The sequence below is a fragment of the Aethalodelphis obliquidens genome, unplaced genomic scaffold (assembly GCF_003676395.1).
Source record: "Aethalodelphis obliquidens isolate GAN/ISIS:26980383/991018 unplaced genomic scaffold, ASM367639v1 scaffold105, whole genome shotgun sequence".
In the NCBI taxonomy this organism is placed as follows: Eukaryota; Metazoa; Chordata; class Mammalia; order Artiodactyla; family Delphinidae; genus Aethalodelphis; species Aethalodelphis obliquidens.
The window spans coordinates 952,848-977,044 of NW_020838049.1; the positions used below are offsets into that span (position 1 = coordinate 952,848).

Genomic DNA, 24,197 nt, shown 5'->3' on the forward strand with positions numbered 1-24,197 from the left:
TTCAAATCACCTTCAAACAATAGTATAAATTTCTTAATGTCCTAAAATGTTTGACAGTACTGAAAAAAAAACCCCACAAAACACACCACATAATCTCTTCTTAGTTCTTGGAGATGCTGTCTGTTCTACAGCACCAAGAAAATCACTCTCATTTTCATTTTCAGGTTCTAATTTTTTTTCTCATTGTTTTAGGAAATTTGGGGCTCAAGGATCACGACTTACGGGAGCAGGATGGGGAGGCTGCACAGTATCGATAGTACCTGCTGACAAGCTGTCCAGCTTCCTAGCAAATGTGCACGAAGCTTATTACCAGAGGAGCAATCGAAGCTTAGTGCCTGAGAAGCAGAGTTTGTTTGCTACCAAACCTGGAGGTGGAGCTTTGGTTTTCCTTGAGGCCTGAACTATTTAGAGCATTTAGGAACTGGCAGGACTTCTATGCCACAGCAAATTAATCCTCTTTCTGTTTTGTATTATGATGAATGGTTGCTATTATCAAGATGTATTTCGAAAGAAATGGTTGAAAGCTCCCTATGCTTCATAATGATTATTTTTCCATCTTAAAATATGTTTTCTACCAATAAGAGCCAAAATTATGCTTGGCCAGATCTCTTAAGATAATTTACTGGATGTATTGATTTCAAGATTTTTAAAAACAAATGGTAAAAGACCATCAATACTGACCTCATGGATTGTACTTGAATTAAACATACATTCTTAAATACAGTTTATTTCTGGTTTCTCTTGGCATTCTTCTTCCTCAAGGTTGAAGTCTTCTGTTGTTGATGATGATAGTGATGCCAGAAGTTTTCTCTCAGTTCGGGCTTCAGAACGCTATTAAAATAATACGTTGTTAAGGATTCACAGATTTTCCTGGATACTGTATACTTGAAAGTGAGATTCTCCCAGTTATCAAGATGAGGAGGATCACTTAAATTTTTTTTTTTCCAAAAGATGGATTTAGGAAGAAAATCCCAGGCTCATTTAATTTTTTTTAACCATGTGATATCATATAAACAATCACTTTCAATTCTTTTGGCCCTGAGCTTTCTCTGTCATAATAGAGAAGCTTAGATAAAAGACACTTCAAGTTTTTAATCTCTGTTCACATTGACATAGAGAATTATCTGGATGTTAATTCAGATAATTCAATTTGTTCATGGAATTTACTTTCTTCCCACTCTAAACTACCTTTTCTCAAATGCCTCTCTAATCCAGGAGGCATGTTTACTATTCTAGGAAAACCCATCTGTGACTTGCATCTTCGTTGTGTGTCTAGCAAACTTGTTTGTATATGTGGACCAATGTAGGGCAGGTGTGAGGCATGAGGGTGAAACTATGAAAAGGCTGAGTGTGGGTTCTGGGATTGGGTAGGGGTATTGGTGGGTGCCTGTATATGTTTATCAAAATGGGCAGCAAGTTTGGCCATGTGGTGATGGTAAATGAGTGGCTCTCTCTCACGGATAGACTACAGGAAGGCTTTCCTGAATTATATGAAAATTTAGACTGAAAAGCATTTTGTGACATAGTCAGATAATTGAGAGACCAGCAGTCATGTGGCATGAATTATCCAGAAGTTTATCACAATTTTCTATTATTCTATGATTGAGTTGCACATTAATGAGCAAAAAGCCTGGATATCATCATCTTGAATCTCAGTTTCAGAGAAGCTGAGGCAAAGCTGGTTGTTACATTTCTCAAAGGACAGCAGTCATATAAAGTACTAGGAAATCCATTATTCTATTCTAAAGTAAAGTTCTGGTGCATTTTCATTCTTAGCAGAAAGGTAAGTACTTGAGAAAGCTTAAGTCCAATTTGTTAATTTTGAATTTTAAAAATTGATTTCAAATGATAATCCTTTGCTTTTTAAAACCTTTCCATTTTCCACAGAAGATCTGTGGTCAATTGATAGATAATTCTTTGAAGATGCCTGGATTACTGTGAAAAAAACCAAAAAATGCACTTGCCTTTAAAATTTTCACCATGAGATACCTTCTTTACAAAATAGGTAAGTAAAAATTTCTAGTGCACACTCTGCTTTGGAGGACATAGTCGTTCTAAGCCAGAATCTACTCCCATATCTGTCTTGCTGTCTGGCTTGAAGAAAAGAACTATTTTCCAATGAAGCCATCACCAAGTGTTATTCTAGAAATTATGAGAGATCTCGAACTTGCCTGGAAAGGATGGGGCTAGGGCCACTGGAAGAAAGCTTCATGTAGAAGACGGAATTTGAGCAGGGCCTTAAAGGATGAATAGAATTTGAAATCTGGGGAGTAGGCATGGCAGATAAGCAAAGTATATGATTATGGGTAAACATGATATGCTGGGAAGACTCAGTGGGAGTGAAGGGTTTGACTTGCGATATAGTGGAGAATAAGATTGGCTATACTGGCTGGAGCCAGCTTTTGAAGAGCTCCAAGTCCAGCATTTAGACCAGGGGTTGCAAACCAGCAGACCATAGGCCTCGTCTGGTCTGCAGATTTATTTAGTTTGGCTTCTAGGGGTATTTAAAAACTTGAGTCCTAAACAGGAATTTTACAGAAGAATCTGGATTACAAATGGTGGAAGATCTGATAACACTTTGGCCTCTATTCCTGCAGAGCCACAATGAACTAGAGGTGAGGAAGTAGTTGCCTTGTTTCACTGAGGCACAGACTCTCCAGTGTGCTATGGTGTCCATGGCTCCTGTAGTTTCTCTAAGACTCAGGCCATTTACTATTTACCAGCTGAGGTCATTTGCCCTTTACCAGTACACTTGCACAGTTTTCTTATATTAAATAAATATTTCTCTGTACCCATGTCTCTAGCAGTAGCAGTTAAGAGAGACCATGAAAAAATGGGAGAAATAATTTTTTTGTGGAATAAAGAGTAGTACTATTTATTTAATATTAAACACCCAATATTTGTTTAATATTAAACACCCAACAATATTACCCCTTTCCATTACCTTTCTGGCTCATAGGAATTTGGTTAGATTATTTGACCCCTGTTTTTGACATTACATCAGTAGCCAATGAGGATTACTCTAGATTTTTGCGTGGAAGCCTGACATGCTGAAAATGAAAAGCTCTCTCTTATTCCTTACCTCAGATTGTCCAATCTTCAGATTTACTGTACACTATTTTCTACATGTTCTTTCTTGTTGGAAGGGAGGAAGGACCTTTAGATTTAATAGGACTGCCTGTAAGTTAAGGTGGAGCAGAAGGGAAGGGGACAAAGAAAACTGGAATGATGGGACCATGTCCTTCCTTTTCTTTCTTTCTTACTTGAGTACTGTTTAGAACCTTATCATTTCTTACATTTCTGTTAATTGAGGGCAAGAATCATTCATCTAACACAGTAGTTGGAATCCAATATATTTTTGTTGAATTATTAACGGGAAATAAAATATGACTTCAAATACCAATAATTTTCTGTTAGTTTGAAATTCTGCATTTGGAGGTTTTCAGTTGCATAAAATGCTTCTGGTCAGGAGCAAGGGATGGGGATGAGTGAGCATGAGGTTGTCACTAATACATGAGAGAGGGATTACCCTAAATGTGCATGTGGATGATTAAATAACAATAATGTATTCCATCCTGCCACTGTAACTTGGATGTGAAACCATACATTGCTTATTAAATATTTTCCAGTCTATATAAGAGAAGCTAGAGAGAGAATTCTCAATTATTTTCAGAAAAAAACTTACCAGTTTTTGTAGGAAATTCTCAAAATCATTCTTAACTTCGTAAGGTTTCTTGGTAGCCTTTGCTTGGAGCCTAATCATGAAAGAAAGAAAATTGGTAACCAAACTAATTGTTTTCATACTGACACCAACTAAGAGCCACGATTTACGAAGAGTTTAATATGCTGGGCATTTGCCACCACTTTACATATATTAATTCAGTTACACTGACAACAATCTTAGGAAGTAGGTACTATTATTATCCTATGTTACAGATGAGGAAAGAGGCACAGATAGGTTAACTAGCCTGTCCACAGTCATACAGCTAGCAAGTAATAAAGGATTTGAACCCAAGCAGTGTGACTTGCGCCCTCTATTCTAACCACTGTGCGACACTGCATCCCAGCAGTGAAGCATCCTCTTCAGTGAGATGGTTCACACAGTAAGTATTCCCTCAACGAATTCCACTCACTGGGCTCCAGTGCAGATTTTAAGATGAGTCACTGGGGAGGGAACAGGAAAAGGGACTGGCCTGGAAAATATCTGGGGGAGAGAGAGAAAGAGAGACGGAAAAGGATAAAGGGTGAGGGAGGCGCTTACTAGACTGTAAGCTCATCAAGGGTGGGGATCCAGGAATCTATCATGATTTCTGTCACCACATACTCATTCAAGAAATATTTTTAAGGAGTTGAATAGCTGAATTGAGGAGGCAGCAGGAAACTTTCCAGAGATCTACAGATAAAGACAGAAGCAGAGGTAGGCCAGGCAAGGAACGATAGGAACTTGGGACAAGGGAGAGACAGCAAGAGAAACACAGAAGAGAGAAAGAAAAATGAAAAATGGTATAAGACTATTGATTTCACTGGCGATTTTCAAGTGAAACATTTGAAATTATTCTGTGAATTCTGTAGGAAGTGAAATTTTCTAAAAATTCCAAATACACTTTGCTGAAGCATGAACTTTGGATTAGCTAAACCCCTATAAGGCCTGCTCTAGGTTTCTCTAGCATTTAGCCTAGGGGTCCCCTGAGGGCACCCAGTAGGGCTACCTCTGAGGGGCCTCTTGTGTTAGTGTTCTCTAACAAATACTCCCTTACTCTTTCTCTACTTTATCTCTGCCAATTTTATCTCCTCAACCTAGGTTTTCTCCTCACTTCTTACTACCCTTTTGGACTATTCTTCCCTGCTTTTCTAAAATCTGGCTCTGAGTCTCTTCCTCATAGTCCTATTTAAATATCCCTGGTGCCCTTTTTTCAGTAACACACTCTTAGAATCTTCTTGACTTCAAGTCATCCTGAGACTGGTTCATCTCACTTTGTTAAAATCAATCCATCTTCCAACCCACTTTTATTTTTTTAGAGTCATTGTATTTTTTTATTGTATCATGTTTTTAAACATCTTTATTGGAGTATAATTGCTTTACAATGGTGTGTTAATTTCTGCTGTATAACAAAGTGAATCAGCTATACATATACATATATCCCCATATCTCCTCCCTCTTGCATCTCCCTCCCACCCTCCCTATCCCACCCCTCTAGGTGGTCACAAAGCACCGAGCTGGTTTTCCTGTGCTATGCAGCTGCTTCCCACTAGCTATCTATTTTACATTTTCCAACCCACTTTAATTTACAGTTCCCCTCTTCTTTTGTTTTGAATAACAGCTTTGTTGGTATGTTACATAACCTAAAATCCACCCTTTCAAAGTATACAATTCAGTAGGTTTTAGTATATTCACAAAGCTTTGCAAGCATCACCACTACCCAATCTCCCATCTTGCTATCTTTCCTTTCCATGACTATCTTTTTTTGAAGATTACAGATAGAAACTTGGACACTGTGCCTATAAATTTAACAGGGACGTGGAAGTTATATACCCAAATGAGTCTTTTCCCCTTCACTTTCTCCAGCAATGTGCCATCGCATAAAACATATTTGAGTGCTTCTTGTGAGTTGCTCTGAAAACCAGTCTGCATCCTTTTGCATATCTTGAGTGGTGAGAAATCCTGTCCTCTATAAATTTGATTTTTGGGAACTTGTAAAAGTCATCTGGAGTCAGATCTTATGTTGTGAAGGGGAAAGCTGGGTGATAAAATTTTTAGTGAAAAATGCAGTAAGATTTTAAAGTAATGAGTTGCATTTTCTTATGTGACTGGGAGACTAGCTTTATAAGTTCCAAAATAGCAATTAGAAGTATGGCAGCATGACTGGCACAAAATTGTGGTTTCCCACAGGGGTTTATTTGAAGGGCTGTACTCATCTGACATTTATTCTTGCCTATGTGGATGTACTGGAAGAAGTGGGTTAGTCTCAACACTTTATAGTTTTGTTTTTTACACTGTAATAAAATAAACAAATATGCCCAACTTTCCTTGTTTCAGTGGGGTACAATGTTTGTATGTATAGGGGAAGCAGCAGGGGCAGAAAGGGACAAAGAATTAGCCTGAGACCAGCTAAATAGGTTGTTTTTCTAGTTTACATCTTCCCATGGTTATGAGTCTATATTTAAAAGGCCCTCAGCTTAAGTCCTATGTCTGGTAGAGTAAAAGGAGATGATGATAATGTTTAGCAATTAATTAAATTAGAGTAAGTGATAATGTGGATAAAAAAGTTAGTGTTACTCTAGATGAACTATGGAGTACAAAACTCCTGCAGATATTCCAGTTAATGCATTTTTACATATTAAACCTATTGTGGTTTATGTAACACATTTGTTCAATTAAAATGTTTTTAAGCACTATGAGTTGAATAAGAAACAAACCTATGAAGCTCCTTGTCAACTTTTTCCTGTCGCTGTCTTAGGAGTTTTATTTCTTCATTAATTAGGTGCTTTTCTCTATAAAGTCAAAGTTTGGAGTTAAATTTTAAAATAAAGCAGGCAATTCTCATTGAGAAAGAATAAATCAACAATTTGCTGCCTTCCACATATCAGTAAAGGTCCATTACAAAACAGTTCTTCAGCAACCCCTCCCAATGCACCACGTGGTATGAGGAATCCCCCAGCACACTGCCCCTTATAAACATGTGCCAAAGGCATCACCCATGTCAGCTGAGTACAGCCTGGACTCCACCTTGCTGTTCCCACATGGGCCCTCTTACAAGGTGCCCATCCCTGTTCTTCCCAGTGAAAATAGGAAATCTAAGGGCTCTGTGTGCGTGTCTGTGTGCGTGCATGCGCATGTGTGTATGTCAGTGGGAGGGGAATGGGGCCCCGGGGAAAGTAGAGGCTCAGACTTCTGTCCTGCCTGCTGGATAGGATAAGGCTGGCTGCTCTTCTGTTTACCTCTCTTTGATGTGTTTCCGGAACCGCATCAGGTACCCAAAGGGTAGGATGCCCATCCTTTCTCCCCTTTAAGGCAATAAGACAGCTAGGCAGTGACCTTGATATCACAGACAGAAGAATTGGACCCTGCCAATTTGTCCTCATAAAAATCGATGGACATCCTCATTAAGCTATTTCTCACTTCCTGGCACATAAGAATACCATAACTGGCCAAGAGTAATCATTTTAGTTAAGCACAAAAAACTTAAAATGTTTCCCCAAGAAAACGTTTCCGAAAAGAACTCCTTGCCTTGCTTTCCTCCATATCACCCCTGCTGCCACCCCAGCTACAAGGAACTCCTTCTATTACAGACAACCTTTCTGTTCTTCTTCCAGGGCTTATCTTTGTAAATGAACAATACTCCAATCTCTCTTCCTGGGAACTCTCTCCTGGTCTTTCCACATTGGGGTGCATCCCCCCACCCAGACCACATGAAAAGCTCCCTTCCTTTTTTCAATCCCTGACATGTGCCGTGTCTCCATGGTTACAACATACATTCTTGACACCTACCTGAAAAGAATCTCCGAGTCTATAAGATGCTCAGAGGCGACTCTCCTCGTCAGTAAAATAAGAAGGTTAGTTGTAGATAATTTCTATGATTGCTTACAGCTCTAAAGAATTCTATGATTTTATATTTATCAATAGTATGGAGTCAACTTACATTCTAAAATCCTTTTGGTTGTTTGCAAATTGTCTTTTTGCCTCCTTTAGAATATCACAATAAGTTGGAGCAGGTGGCGTGATAGGCTTATGGTTAAGGAAAGATTTTCAACTAGGAAAACTTGAGAGAGGTTAACAGTATCCTTCACAGGGGGACTCAGGGAGCCATCTTGCCTGGGCTTCCCAGTCATGAAGGGTCTCAAGTATAAACACGAATATTATGTCTGGTGTTGCACTGAAAGGACCAAAAGGAGACAATACCCATCTGACTACTTTAAACTTATATCCCATTATCTGGACCACACCATCCATAGCGCACAAGGACTTAGTAGTTTCATAAGTCCCATAGTTACTATTTTCATGTTTTTTTGGTGTGCTTTACACTCAGCGATTTGTTAAATGTAAAATTTTAAATGTACATTTGGTAACTCTGTTTAGACATTTCTTCATTTCTATATATACTGAGAACTTCAAAGTCTCTTGACTTCTGAGAGGCTCTGGAGGTGACTGGCAGCATATGTTGGCTGCCTCAGTTAGCCCGACCTCTGCTAACTGCATGGAAGAGGATGATAGGCAGAAGATAAAAATGTTCTGCTAATGTGGGTGGGGCTCTTCTACTGTCTGTTTCTGGTACAGCCTGTGGCTGTGTCCCTAACACTGGTCTTAACCCATGTCTGTGTCTGGAAAGCAGATGCTTCCCTCTGAAGTGGCAACTGGTAAATGACTCAAGGAGGCAGCCCTCATCTTGTGTTAAGACCTTAGCCTCATTGGTAAACTAGGAGCTGTTAAACCTCTGCAGTCACCAAGATGCAGGAATGAGTCTGTCCTCCCATGGTCCCACTCTCCAACCTGAACCACACTTCAGTATTACCTCCATCTTTCTATGAATGCAATTTGCTCATTTAAAACACATTTATGCTCCCTTCAAGGATGTCCTTGATACTCATTTTAATCTTAATTATCTGGTATAAGAATGTTAGGAAAAGCTCAGTAGATCTGGTCCCTGGGACAAGACCACATAGGCACTTAACCTTATGACCTTAATTTCCTGAGTATTATATCTCAGTTGAGATAACCAGAAGGAAAAATATGAATGGCTCCACAACAAAGATTCTAACAATAAACTTGAATAAAATTTATGTCTTTCCTATGACACTCTAAACTACACAGAAAGTATCTTCAATCACTTATAATTTGAATATTAAGGTCTTAGAATCAAGGCAAAGAACATTTGTTTTCTGTACACTCCAGATGACTTTCTCAGCAATGCCACGGTGATAAATTCTCTCTGCCAGCCATAGAACCTGTTTAAGAAGTTTCCTTAACAGCATCACTAAGTTGCTGGGAAGCAGTGTTGATAGCAGACCATACTCCATCCTACTAAGCACAGAGTTTGCGAGGGTCTGGATGATTATGTTATCCTGAATAGGATAGGAATTCTCTGAAATAGATTTTACAGAGAAGTCCGCTGCTCTTTATGATGCATTCCAAGTTTACTTTAACCCCTTCATCATAGCTAGGTTTTAGAGTATGGTTTTCCTTAAAGAAAGAGATAAGCCTGGAGGGGGATCAAGATGGCGGAGGGGAGAATGTGGAGCTCACCTTCCCCCACAAACACATCAAAAATACATCTACATGTGGAACATTTCTCACAGGAAACCAGCTGGAGACTGGCAGAAGATCTCCTATATAACCAAAGCTGCAAGAAAGATCTCCACATAACTGAGTAGGATGGAAAAAAAGGAATCAGGACAGGACTGGTGTCCCTGGGAGGGATCTATAAAGGAGAAAAGGTCTAGGTGGGCAGACCCTGGGGAGCCCCCTTGCCTGCTGGGAAATCGGCTGGGACAGATAGAGGGGCTGGAGAAGCCCAGACTCTACTTGTGAGGAGTGCGTCTGTGCTGGCTTGCTGACAATCAGGACAGAGAGAGACTGGCAGCTGGCTTGCCACACTACCCAATATCAGGTGTGCATTGGGCAGGGCTACAAATACGTGCAATGGCTAAGCGCTGAATCTCTGGCAGACAGACCCTGGGAGAGGACTCGATCTAGCTTAGTGGAGATAGCTCGGAGGGCCTGGGGTATAGTCTGGGCCAGACTGCAGAACACTTTGTCATTGCTTGCATGGCAGGGGTGAGTCCAGCTGTGGCAGATTTTGTCAGCGCCTGCAAAGGGTGATGCCACAGAGATGCTCAGGGAGTGCTGAGTCTCAGATGGAGAGCCCCTGGGTAGAAGTATGCAGTGGTTGGTTTCCCAAAGGGAGTTCACTGGCTCTGCCCACCCCACACTGCAACTTGGAGCAGCATCTGGCACGGACAGGTCCTGGGAGAGGTCTGGCACAGAGGCAGCCTAGTTCTCAGGCAGCAGCACAACCACCTTGATTCCTGCAGCCACAAAGCTCCAGCCCCCAGCACCAGCCCATTCCACACCACAGCCTAGCACTAGGTCTGGGATGAACACAACAGGAAAAGAGATGTGGCATTTGGCTGCTTCTAGACAGAACTGCAGATGTCTGCATGGGTAGCGCATAGATTCGCTGTAACGATACGGGCCTCAGTTGCTTCAACAGTCACCTCCTTTGGAGCAGGTCATGCACTCAAGGTCAAAGGAGACTGAGTGAACCTGACCCTCAGGGCTTTTACTCTGACAACTGGGGAGCAGACACCACCGCTGACAGGGCTGTAACAGCCACAGAGCAAGGAGGAGGTCCCACCCAGAGCGCAGGCTCTGGACACCACACCAGTTACTCCCCTATCAAGGGGATAACAACTAGCACACTCTGAGGAAAGATGTGGCTGGTGCCCATACTGAAACCAGCCCTCGCACCAGAATATTGGATTCACAGTCTACACAGGGATGCTTCCAAATAAAAATATCCCTTCAAGACCACAGTAGATAACTGTTTCTCCTAAATTCATAGAGACAGAGAAAGTTAAGTAAAATGAAAAAGCAGAGAAACTACTCCAAATTAAAATAAAAGAAATCCCCCAAACAAATAATGAAACAGACCTCACCAGTCTACTATACCCTGAGTTCAAAAAGGAGGTGATAAAAATGCTAAAGGAATGAAAAGATTGATAGAAATGCAGATCACTGTAGTAAGAAACTAGAAAATATCAAATCAAAATTAGACAACTTAGTGAGATAAAAACCAATCTAGAAGCAATGAATAGACTAAATAACACAGAAGAATGAATATGTGATCTGGAGGACATACTAATGGAAATCACCCAATCAGAAGAGCAGACAGAAAGACAAATGAAAAAAATGAAAGCAGCATACAAAATCTATAGGATAATATAAAGCATGCCAAACTATGCATAAGCTGGGTTCCAGAAGGAAAAGAGAGAGAAAAGGGGATTGAAAGTGTATTTGGAGAAATTATTGCTGAAAACTTCCCAAACCTAAAGGAAACAGATATCCAAGTACAAGAAGCACAGAGGATCCCAAACAAGATGAACTCAAACAGATCCACACCAACACATATAATTAAAACGGCAAAAGTTAAAGATAAAGAGAGGATTCTAAAAGCAAGAGAAAACGAAGAGTCAGTTACGTGAGAACCCCCATAAGGCTATCAGCTGATTTCTCTGCAGAAACTTTGCAGGTCAGGAGGGAGTGGCATGATATATTCAAAGTCCTGAAAGGGAAAACCTGCAACTCTACCCAGCGAGATTATCATTTAGAATAGAAGGAGAGATAAAGAATTTCTCAGACAAGCAAAACCCAAAAGAATTCAGCAATACTAAACCTATCCTAGAAGATATATTGAAGGGTCTTCTCTAAACAGAAGAGAAACAAGAATCTATAGGAAAGGGACAGTCACAATAGAAAAGGCAAATACATAAAAGGATTGAAGATCACTTAAGCCAGTACATAGATGAAAAAACAATCAAAAATTTTTTGTGAAAGTGATTATGATGACAATTAGCAGCAAAAGAATAAGATGTAAAATAGGACATCAAAATCAAAGAATGTGGAGGAGTGAACTATAAAAATGTGAATTGTTTAGAGTGTGTTTAAGCTTGTATGACTATCAGTTTAAAGCAAATAGATATAGTTAGGGGTCAACATACTTGAAAACCAGGGTAACCACAGATCAAGAACATACCATAGGTTCACAAGTACCAAAAAGAAAGGAACTCAAGCATAATACAAAAGAACCATCAAAGCACAAAAGGAAAAACAAAAAGAAGAAACAAAGAACTACAATACTGACAGGAAAACAAGGTTTAAAATGGCAATAAGTACATACCTATCAATAATTACTTTAAATGTCAATGGAACAAATGCTCTGATCAAAAGACACAGAGCAGCAGATTGGATAAGAAAACAACCTACAATATGTCACTTACAAGAGACTCACTTCAAGGTGAAAGACACACACAGACTGAAAGTGAGAAGATGGAAAAAGATATTTCATGCAAATGGAAATGACAAGAAAGCAGGGGTAGCAATACTCATATATCAGACAAAATAGACTTTAAAACAAAGTCCATAAGGAGGGACAAAGAAGTACATTATATTATGAAAAAGGGACCAATACAAGAAGAGGATATTACACTCATTAATGTGCATGCACTCAATATAGGAACACTGAAAGATATAAAACAAATACTAACAGACAGAGAGGGAGAACTTGACAGGAATACAACAGTAGGAGTCTTTAAAACCCCACTGACATTAATGGACAGATATTCTAGACAGAAAACCAATAAGGCAACAGAGGTCCTAAATGATACAATAGACAAGGTGAACTTATTTGATACCTACAGGACCCTACATCCAAAATACCCATTCTTTCCAAGTGTGCATGGAACATTCTCTAGGATAGACCACATATTAAGTCACAAAACAAACCTCAACAAATTTAAGAGGCTAGAAATTATTTCAAGTATATTTTCTAACCACAATGGTATGAAACTAGAAATCAACCACAAAAAGAAAAATGGGAAAAGAACACATGGAGACTAAACAAGATGCTATAACAAACCAATGGGTCAATAATGAAATCAGAAAATACTTCAAGACAATTGACAATAAAAACACAACTTTACAAAAACTATGGGATGCAGCAAAAGCAGTTCTAAAAGGGAGGTTCATAGTAATACAGGCCTTCCTCAAGGAACAAGAAAAATCTCAAACAACCTAACCTACCACTTAAAAAAATCAGAAAAAGAAGAACAAAACTCAAAGTCAGCATAAGGAAGGAAATAATAAAGATCAGAGGGAAAATAAATTAAGTAGAGAACAGAATAGCAACTGAAAGCATCAATGAAACCAAGAGCTGTTTTTTGGAAAAGAAACAAAATCGACAAACCTCTAGCCAGGCTCACCAAGAAGAAAAGAAAGAGGACCCAAATAAACAAAATAAGAAATGAAAGTGGAGAAATAACAATGGATACTGCAGAAGTACAAAAAATCATAAGAGAATACTATGAACAATTATATGCCAATAAATTGGAAACCTAGAAATGGACAAGTTTTTAAAAATGGCCTGCCAAAACTGAGTCAAGAAGAAACAGATGATTTGAGCAGACTGATCACTAGATGTAAAACAGAATCTGCAATAATAATAATAATAAACTCCCTGCAAACAAAAATCCAGAACCAGATGGCTTCACTAAGGAATTCTACCAAACATACAAAGAACCTATAACTATCCTTCTCAAAATATTCAAAAAAAAAAAAATACTGAAGAGGAAGGAACCCTCTCAAATTCATTCTGTGAAGCCATCACCCTGATACCAAACCAGACAAAGACACTACCAGAAAAGAAAGTTACAGGCCAATATCTTTGATGAATATAGATGCAAAAATTCTCAAGAAAATATTAGGAAATGGAACCCAACAATACATAAAAAGACCTACATCATGATCAAGTTGGATTTATCCCAGGGTCATAAGGATGGTTCAACATACACAAATAAATCAATGTGATATACCACATTAAGAAAAGGAAAGGCAAAAAACACATGATAATCTCAAGAGACACAGAAAAAGCATTTGACCAAAGTCAACACCCATTCATGATAAAAACTCTCACCAAAATGGGTATAGAGAGAATGTATCTCAACATAATAAAGGCATTTATGACAAACCCACAGCCAACCTAATACTCAATGGTGAAAAGCTGAAGGCCTTCCTGCTAAATTCAGGAGCAAGACAAGGATGCCCACCCTCTCCACTGCTATTCAACATCATATTGGAAGATGTAGCCACAGCAATCAAGTAAGAAAAAGAAATAAAAAGTATCCAAATTGCAAGGGAAGAGGTAAAACTGTCACCATTTGCAAATGACAAGATACTCTATATAGAGAAATCTAAAGTCTCCACACAAAAAGTATTAGACCTAATACATAAATTCAGCAAGGTAGCAGAACACAAGATAAATATACAGAAATCTGTTGCATTTCTTTACACTACAATGAAGTATCAGAAGGAGAAAGTAAAAAAAAATTCCATTTAAAATTGTATCCAAAAAAAGTAACTAGGAATAAGCTTAACTGTAGGGCGCGGTCAGCTAACTGCTACGCGGCAGGAAGCTGAAATAAGCTGAGTCATCCTTCCTGTGGCCACTGCGCTTGCGCTAGGTATACTAATGAGGTTTTAAAGTAGCGACCTATCCGATGCTGGCTCACAAATCGCACCATCGGCGAAAGCCAATCACAGAGCGACACATGTTCTTAATCCCTATATAAGCAGACTGCTATAGGATTGCGGTGTCTTCCTTCCATCTTTTCTTTAACCAAGCTGTGCTCCAATAAAGTGTGATACGAGAAGAATCTTGCGTGTGGCGACTCGTCATTCTGCTGGTCGGAGGCGGCTCGCCGCAAGTGGTGCCGAAACCCGGGAACTTCGCGCCCTGCATGGAGGACCGATTCAGAACTCGACACACGGAGTGAACCGTCGGTGAGTAGTCCAGTCAGGTATGTTTTCAAGATAGCGCATCAGAGAATGAACAAACAGGGACTACGGTAGACAGGCCTGAAATTATGAAAAGAGAAAAAAGAAAACAAAAGGAAAAGCAAGAAACGGTGCCAGGATTATATCCAATCCTAGATGAGTTTAAGGAATTATATTTGTTTCAAGATGAATTAAATCCTAGAGAGGAGGAAGATTTAGAAGGAGCGGCCGCGGCATATGAACAAGAGCGGTATGGGCATTGGTACATGCCGCCACTCGCTAGCCAAAGATTGTTTCTTTTCTATTCCTTTGAATAGTCGAGATAAAGCCCCTTGTATTAAATATTTAGGGAATGGGGGATTGTTTCTTGCTCCCGAGGGAATACAGAAGGGAGATGTGTCATATTACAGGCTTGCCCTATAATCCACAAGGCCATGGCCGAGGAAAAGCCCAAGGAAGGAGTCAAGACTGAGAACAACGATCATATTAATTTGAAGGTGGCGGGGCAGGATGGTTCTGTGGTGATGATAAAGAAACCTCTGCTGAACGCCATGTGGCAACAAACCATAAAAATTATGGCAAAGTGATGTGGAAAGATGTGTTGTCCAATCAATGGAAGGGCCCGGATCGTGTTATTACTCGATCCAGGGGATCTCTTTGTGTCTCCCCACAGGATCGAGATCCGATCTGGGTGCCATCAGGACTGGCGGGAGTTGTTGAAGAAAACTTCAGAGAAGATGCTGAGCTGGATGTTCCTGATGATTCTTAATCGAAGTCTTTGTATTGGTTGGAATTCCACAAAGGATTATTCAGATTGTGCAACTGAGTGCTGCCGGGCTGGAGCCCGTTGCCTTTGGAGATTTTGCCTCTTGGCTCTCTTCTGCCTTTTCCTTCTTTGGGGAGTGGGTGGGGGTAGGAATCTTTGGAGTCTGCTGTGTATTTGGGATTATGCTGTGTCTCTGGTTGGTCTGTCCTGTGCGCATCAGGGCACATCGAGATAGGGTCCTGCTCACTCAGGCACTTCTGGCTATTAATGAAGGAGATTCTCCCGCAGCCTGGCTCTCCGCCCTGAATAATTCGAAATGATTGCCCTTGCACAGAGAGGCCTTGTTGCCATTGCACCTCTATAGGGAGTCATCCATTGTCCTGATTGCCCTTGCACAGAGAGGCCTTGTTGCCATTGCACCTCTTATAGGGAGTCATCCATTGTCCTGATTGCCCTTGCACAGAGAGGCCTTGTCGCCATTGCACCTCTATAGGGAATCAGCCATTATTCTGAGGCAGCCCTTGCACCCTGCGGCCCTTGTTGGCATTGCACGCAGGAGGGTGCCTCAGACATGCCAACAGAAAGCTGCCCTCGTACGGGCTATGTTCTGCTTGGTGTTCTAATAAATAAAAAAGGGGGAGATGTAGGGCGCGGTCAGCTAACTGCTACGCGGCAGGAAGCTGAAATAAGCTGAGTCATCCTTCCTGTGGCCACTGCGCTTGCGCTAGGTATACTAATGAGGTTTTAAAGTAGCGACCTATCCGATGCTGGCTCACAAATCGCACCATCGGCGAAAGCCAATCACAGAGCGACACATGTTCTTAATCCCTATATAAGCAGACTGCTATAGGATTGCGGTGTCTTCCTTCCATCTTTTCTTTAACCAAGCTGTGCTCCAATAAAGTGTGATACGAGAAGAATCTTGCGTGTGGCGACTCGTCATTCTGCTGGTCGGAGGCGGCTCGCCGCACTTAACCAAGAAGGTGGAAGAACTATTTGCTAAAAACTATAAAACAGTAACAAAAGAAATTGAAGATGATTCAAAGAAATGGAAAGATATCCTATGCTCTTGGATTAGAAAAATTAATATTATCAAATTGGTCATACTGCCTGAAGCAATCTATAAATTTAATGCAACCCCTATCAAAATACTCATGACATTTTTCACAAAACTAGAACAAATAATCCTAAAATTTATATGGAACCACAAAAGACTTAGAATTGCCAAAGCAATCCTGAGGAAAAAGAACAAAGCTAGAGGCACAACCCTTCCAGACTTTAGACAATACTACAAAGCTAGAGTAATCAGAACATCATGGTATCGGCAAAAAATGAGATATATGGGTCAATGGAACAGACCTATAGAGCCCAGAAATAAACCACACACATACAGTCAATTAATCTACTTAGAGTATACAATGGAGTAAATACAGTCTCGTCAACAACTGGTGCTGGGAAAGCTAGACAGCTACATATAAATCAATGAAATACAACAGTCCCTCACACCATATACAAAAATAAACTCAAAATTGTTAAATGATCTAAATATAAGACATGACACCATAAAACAGAAGAGAACACAGGCAAAACATTCTTGGACATAAGTTGCGGCAATATTTTCTTAAATCAGTTTCTGAAGGCAAAAGAAATAATAGCAAAAATGAACAAATGGGACCTAATCAAACTTAAAAACTTGCACAGCAAAGGAAACCATCAACAAAACAAAAAGACAACCTATTGAATGGGAGAAAATATTTTCAAATGATGCAACCAACAAGGGGTTAATATCTAAAATATACAAGCAGCTCATACAACTCAATATCGAAAAAACAAACCACCCAATCAAAAAATAGGCAGAAAACCTAAACAGACATTTCTCCAAAGAAGACATACAGATGACCAACAGGCACATGAAAAGATGCTCAACATCACTAATTATCAGAGAAAAGCAAATCAAAACCACAATAAGGTATCACCTCACACCAGTCAGAATGGCTGTCATCAAAGTCTACAAATAGGGACATCACTGGTGGCACAGTGGTTAAGAATCTGCCTGCCAATGCAGGGGACATGGGTTCAAGCCCTGGTCCAGGAAGATCCCACATGCTGCGGAGCTACTAAGCCCATGCGCCACAACTACTGAGCCTGTGCTTAGAGTCCCTGAGCCACAACTACTGAGCCCATGCATTGCAATTACTGAAGCCCACGTGCCTAGAGCCTGTGCTCCACAACAAGAGAAGCCACCACAATGAGAAGCCCGTGCACCACAATGAAGAGTAGCCCCTGCTCACTGCAACTAGAGAAAGCCCACATGCAGCAACAAAGACCCAACTCAGCCAAAAAAAACCAAAAAGGTTTTATTAAAAAAAGTCTAGGGCTTCCCTGGTGGTGCAGTGGTTGAGAGTCCGCCTGCCGATGCAGGGGACACAGGTTCATGCCCCGGTCCGGGAGGATCCCACATGCCGCAGAGCGGCTGAGCCCGTGAGCCATGGCCGCTGAGCCTGTGCATCCAGAGCCTGTGCTCCACAACGGGAGAGGCCACAAAAGTGAGAGGCCCACATACCGCAAAAAAAAAAAAATGTCTACAAATAATAAATGCTGGAGAGGGTGTGGAAAAAAGGGAACCCTCCTACACTGTTGGTGGGAATGTAAATTGGTGCAGCCACTATGGAAGACAGTATGGAGATTCCTTAGAAAGCTAAAAATAGAACTACCACATGACCCAGCAATCCCACTCCTGGCCATACATCTTGAAACAATGAAAACTCTAATTCGAAAAGATACACACATCCCTCTGTTCATAGCAGCACTATGTGCAATAGCCAAGACATGGAACCAACCCAAATGTCAATAGGCTCGAGAAGAAGTGGTATATATATGTGTGTGTGTGTATATAAATATATATATTTGAAGGATCAAATATATATATATATATATATATATATATAAAAAATAGAGTATTACTCAGCATTATAAAAAGGAATGAAATATTGCCATTTGTAGCAACATGGATGGACCTAGATAATATACTATGTGAAGTAAGTCAGACAAAGACAAATACATGATATCACTTATATGTGGAATCTAAAGAGTAATACAAATGAATGTATGTATTAACTAGAAACAGACTCAGAGACATAGAAAACAAACTTACGGTTACCAAAGGGGAAAGGGAGTGGGGGAGTTATAAAATAGGAGTATGGGAGATTAACAGATACATACTACTATACATAAAATAGATAAGCAACAAGGATTTACTATATAGCACAGGGAACTATATTCATGATCTTGTAATAAGCTACAATGAAAAATAATCTGAAATATATATATATATATATAATAATATATAATAATGGAATTACTTTGCTGTACACCTGAAACTAACACAATATCGTAAATCAACTACACTTCAATAAAAAAAGACATAAGCCTGACTTTCATGTCACAATGGTATATGTTTCTTAAACTTATAATTTAATGAAAAGTTTATGTACATCATGTAGGTGAAAATCACATCAGTGCAGTGATAGCATCCGGCCTTCCCAGGAGGCAGACCAGTAGTGACAACTGCATGTACACATGAGCAATGAGAATGCTCTCATTATTGGCTTCAAGGACACATTCAGGAAATAGCCCTCTTCGGGGCCAGCATGAAGCAAAATTGGGAAGTCAACAGAATGTGTGTCTTTGGTGTCTTTCACTCATCTCTCTCGATGCTCTTCTTTTAGTACCCTCTTAGTTCTTCATTGCTCCTTGGCTGGCATTAACAGGTCACATTTCCCACAGATTATAAAGTGCCATGCTGGAGATTCAGCTCTAGTTCTTGCACTATGGTCAGCACTTGCCATCTAGGGCCATGGTAGCCCAGGTAGTTGACAGGGTTGGCCCTCCTTTTCCTTATCTGTAAAGTATGAAGGTTGAGCTTCATGTTTTTGTAGCTCTCATCCTGTTAAGATTTTCTATCAGAAAATTTTCTACCTCTATTAGAGGTAGAAAATGAGCCTATTTAAGTTCCAACCCATCACTGGGGTAATGGCAAAAGGCTTGGAGAGAGTGGGGTGGAATTTGAGATTTTGCAAAGAAATATAGGAGAGAATCTGTTTAATATTTAGATATGGGGGCTGCATAAGAGATAGGGAGAAGGAAGGATCAATTATGGCAAGGATAATGATGGAATCACTTTATAGAAACTGGGAAGTTTGTCAATTTGAAGGTTGTATTATAGGGGATGAGAAGGTATTTTAAAAATGGGCATGAGACTAGATAGCAGAACTCAGCATCAGCTGTTTAATTTGGGGGCGCTTAGAAAAAGAAATGACAGGAATCAAGATGGCAGAGAAGAAGGACATGCTCTCACTCCCTCTTGTGAGAATACCAGAATCACAACTAGCTGGTGGACAATCATAGACAGGAAGACATTGGAACTCACCAAAAAAGATAGGCCACATCCAAAGACAAAGGAGAGGTCACAATGAGACAGTAGGAGGGGCGCAATCACAATAAAATCAAATCCTATAACTGCTGGGTGGGTGACTCACAAACCGGAGAACACTTATACCACAGAATTCCACCCACTGGAGTGAAGGTTCTGAGCCCCATGTCAGATTCCCAACCTGGGGTCTGGCAACAGGAAGAGGAATTCCTAGAGAATCAGACTTTGAAGGTGAGTGGGATTTGACGGCAGGACTTCAAAAAGACTGTGGGAAACAGAGACTCCACGCTTGGAGGGCACACACAAAGTACTGTGTGCATCGGGACCCAGGGGAAGGAGCAGTGACCCCGGGGGAGACTGAACCAGACCCACCAGCTAGTGTGGGAGGGTCTCCTGCAGAGTTGGGTGGTGGTTGTGGCTCACCGTGGGGACAAGGACACTGGCAGCAGAAGTTCTGGGAAGTACTCCTTGGCGTGAGCTCTCCCAGGGTCCACCATTAGCCCACCAAAGAGCCCAGGTAGGCTCCAGTGTTGGCTTGCCTCAGGCCAAACAAACAACAGGGAGGGAACCCAGCCCCACCCATCAACAGTCAAGTGGATTAAAGTTCTACTGAGCTCTGCCCACCAGAGCAACAGTCAGCTCTACCCACCACCAGTCCCTCCCATTAGGAAACTTGCACAAGCCTCTGAGATAGCCTCATCCACTAGATGGCAGACAGCAGAAGCAAGAAGAACTACAATACTGCAGCCAGTGGAGCAAAAACCACATTCAGAGAAAGATAGACAAGATGAAAAGGCAGAGGGCTATGTAGCAGATGAAGGTACAAGATAAAACCCCAGAAAAACAACTAAATGAAGTAAACAACTAAGATAGTCAACCTTCCAGAAAAAGAATTCAGAATAATGATAGTGAGGATGATCCAGGACCTTGGAAAAAGAATAGAGGCAAAGATCTAGAAGATGCAAGAAATGTTTAATAAAGACCTAGAAGAATTAAAGAACAAACAAACAGAGGTGAACAATACAATAACTGAAATGAAAACTACACTAGAAGGAATCAATAGCAGAATAACTGAGGCAGAAGAACGGATAAGTGACCTGGAAGGCAGAATGGTGGAATTCACTGCTGTGGAACAGAATAAAGGAAAAAAAATGAAAAGAAATGAAGACAGCCTAAGAGACCACTGGGACAACATTAAACACACCAACAATCACATTATAAGGGTCCCAGAAGGAGAAGAGAGAGACAAAGGACCCGAGAAAATATTTGAAGAGATTATAGTCAAAAACTTCCTTAACACGGGAAAGGAAATAGCCACCCAAGTTCAGGAAGTGCAGAGAGTCCCATACAGGATAAACGCAAGGAGAAACACATCAAGACACATAGTAATCAAACTGGCAAAAATTGAAGACAAAGGAAAATTATTGAAAGCAGCAAGGGAAAAACAACAAATAACATACAAGGGAACTCCAGTAAGGTTAACAGCAGATCTCTCAGTGAACTCTACAAACCAGAAGGGAGTGGCATGATATAATTAAAGTGATGAAAAGGAAGAACCTACAACCTAGATTACTCTACCAGGCAAGGATCTCATTCAGATTCAGTGGAGAAATCAAAAGCTATATAGACAAGCAAAAGCTGAGAGAATTCATCACTACCAAACCAGCTCTACAGCAAATGCTAGAGGAACTTCTCTAAGTGGGAAACACAAGAGAAGAAAAGGACCTACAAAAACAAACCCCAAACAATTCAGAAAATGGTCATAGTAACATACATATCGATAATTACCTTAAACGTGAATGGATTAAATGCTCCAACCAAAAGACACAGGCTTGCTCAATGGATACAAAACAAGACCCATATACATACTGTCTACAAGAGACCCACTTCAGACCTAGGGACACATACTGACTGAAAGTGAGGGGATGGAAAAAGATATTCCATGCAAATGGAAATCAAAAGAAAGCTGGAGTAGCAATACTCATATCAGATAAAATAGACTTAAAATAAAGAATGTTACAAGAGATAAGGAAGGACACTCCATAATGATCAAGGGATCAATCCAAGAAAAAGATATAACAATTATAAATATATATGCACCCAACATAGAAGCACCTCAACACATAAGGCAACTGCTAACAGCTTTAAAAGAGGAAATTGACAGTAACACAAAAATACTGGGGAACTTTAACACCTCATTTACACCAATGGACAGATCATCCAAAATGAAAATAAATAAGAAAACACAAACTTTAAATGACACAATAGACCAGATAGATTTAATTGATATTTATAGGACATTCCATCTAGAAACAGCAGATTACACTTTCTTCTCAAGTCCGCACAGATATTTTCCAGGATAGATCATATCTTGTGTCACAAATCAAGACACGGTAAATTTAAGAAAATTGAAATCATATCAAGCATCTTTTCTGACCACAATGCTATGAGATTAGAAATGAATTACAGGGAAAAAATGTAAAAAACACATGGCGACTAAACAATATGTTATTAAATAACCAATTGATCACTGAAGAAATCAAAGAGGAAATCAAAAAATACCTAGACCAAATGACAATGAAAAAACGATGATCCAAAACCTACAGGATGCAGCAAAAGCAATTCTAAGAGGGAAGTTTATAGCTATACAAGCCTACTTCAAGAAACAAGAAAAATCTCAAATAAATAATCTAACCTTACACCTAAAGGAAATAGAGAAAGAAGAACAAACAAAACCCAAAGTTAGCAGAAGGAAGGAAATCATAAAGACCAGAGAAGAAATAAATGAAATAGAAACAAAGCAAACTATAGCAAAGATCAATAAAACTAAAAGTTGGTTCTTTGAGAAGATAAACAAAATTGATAAACCATTAGCCAGACTCATCAAGAAAAAGAGGGAGAGGACTCAAATCATTAAAATTAGAAATGAAAACGGAGACGTAACAACAGAAATATAAAGCATCCTAAGAGACTACTACCATCAACTCTAGGCCAATAAAATGGACAATCTGAAAGAAATGGACAAATTCTTAGAAAGGTATAAACTTCCAAGACTGAACCAGGAAGAAATAGAAAATAAGAACAGACCAATCACAAATAATGAAATTGTAACTGTGATTAAAAATCTTCCAACAAACAGAAGTCCAGGACCAGATGTGTTCACAGGTGAATTCTATCAGACATTCAGAGAAGAGCTAACACCCACCCTTCTCAAACTCTTCCAAAAACTTGCGGAGGAAGGAACACTCCCAAACTCATTCTATGAGGCCACCATCACTCTGATACCAAAACCAGACAAAGATACTACAAAAAAGAAAATTACAGACCAATATCACTGATGAATATAGATGCAAAAATCCTCAACAAAATACTAGCAAACAGAATCCAACAACACATTAAAAGGATCATACACCATGATCAAATGGGATTTATCCCAGGGATGCAAGGGTTCTTCAATATACGTAAATCAATCAATGTGATAAACCATATTAACAAATTGAAGAATAAAACCCATATGATCATCTCAATAGATGCAGAAAAAGCTTTTGACAAAATCCAACACCCATTTATGATAAAAACTCTCCAGAAAGTGGGCATAGAGGGAACTTACCTCAACATAATAAAAGCCATATATGACAAACCCACAGCAAACATAATTCTCAATGGTGAAAAACTGAAAGCATTTCCTCTAAGATCAGGAACAAGACAATAATGTCCACTCTCACACTATTATTCAACATAGTTTTGGAAGTCCTAGCCACGGCAATCAGAGAAGAGAAAGAAATAAAAGAAATACAAATTGGAAAAGAAGAAGTAAAACTGTCACTGTTTGCAGATGACATGATACTATACATAGAGAATCCTAAAAATGCCACCAGAAAACTACTAGAGCTAATCAATGCATTTGGTAAATTTGTAGGATATAAAATTAATACACAGAAATCTCTTGCATTCCTATACACTCATGATGAAAAATCTGAAAGAGAAATTAAGGAAACACTCCCATTTACCACTGCAACAAAAAGAATAAAATACCTATGAATAAACCTACCTAGGGAGACAAAAGACCTGTATGCAGAAAACTATAAGACACTGATGAAAGAAATTAAAGATGATACCAACAGATGGAGAGATATACCATGTTGCTGGATTGGAAGAATCAATATTGTGAAAAAGACTATACTACCCAAAGCAATCTACAGATTCAATGCAATCCCTATCAAATTACCAATGGCATTTTTTTTACAGAACTAGAACAAAAAATCTTAAAATTTGTATGGAGACACAAAAGACCCCGAATAGCCAAAGCAGTCTTGAGGGAAAAAAAAACGGAGTTGGAGGAATTAGACTCCCTGACTTCAGACTATACTACAAAGCTACAGTAATCAAGACAATATGGTACTAGCAAAAAACAGAAACATAGATCAATGGAACAAGATAGAAAGCCCAGAGAT

The 24,197-nt window shown here is 39.7% G+C and overlaps 2 protein-coding genes across 17 annotated transcripts in view; one reads left to right on the forward strand and one right to left on the reverse strand.

The window, feature by feature from the left end:
* The window catches only part of GALK2 (galactokinase 2), a 136,688-nt gene extending 135,960 nt beyond the window's left edge, over nt 1-728 (forward strand). For 9 of the 16 annotated variants that reach the window (XM_027096614.1, XM_027096620.1, XM_027096607.1 and 6 more), the window contains one exon: nt 193-723. In XM_027096614.1, the coding sequence (XP_026952415.1) occupies nt 193-400 (208 nt within the window). In that variant the 3' untranslated portion in view covers nt 401-723. Of the gene's footprint in view, nt 1-192 lie in introns of all 16 variants that reach the window. The other 7 variants (XM_027096616.1, XM_027096610.1, XM_027096609.1 and 4 more) reach the window with 3 other exon arrangements.
* Nucleotides 606-24,197, reverse strand: part of FAM227B (family with sequence similarity 227 member B) — a 253,534-nt gene continuing 229,942 nt past the window's right edge. The window contains exons 13-16 of the mRNA XM_027096637.1: nt 7,641-7,718; nt 6,418-6,492; nt 3,686-3,755; nt 606-831 (exon numbers count right to left, since the gene is read on the reverse strand). Of these exons, the coding sequence (XP_026952438.1) occupies nt 715-831; nt 3,686-3,755; nt 6,418-6,492; nt 7,641-7,718 (340 nt within the window). The 3' untranslated portion in view covers nt 606-714. The remainder of the gene's footprint in view (nt 832-3,685; nt 3,756-6,417; nt 6,493-7,640; nt 7,719-24,197) is intronic.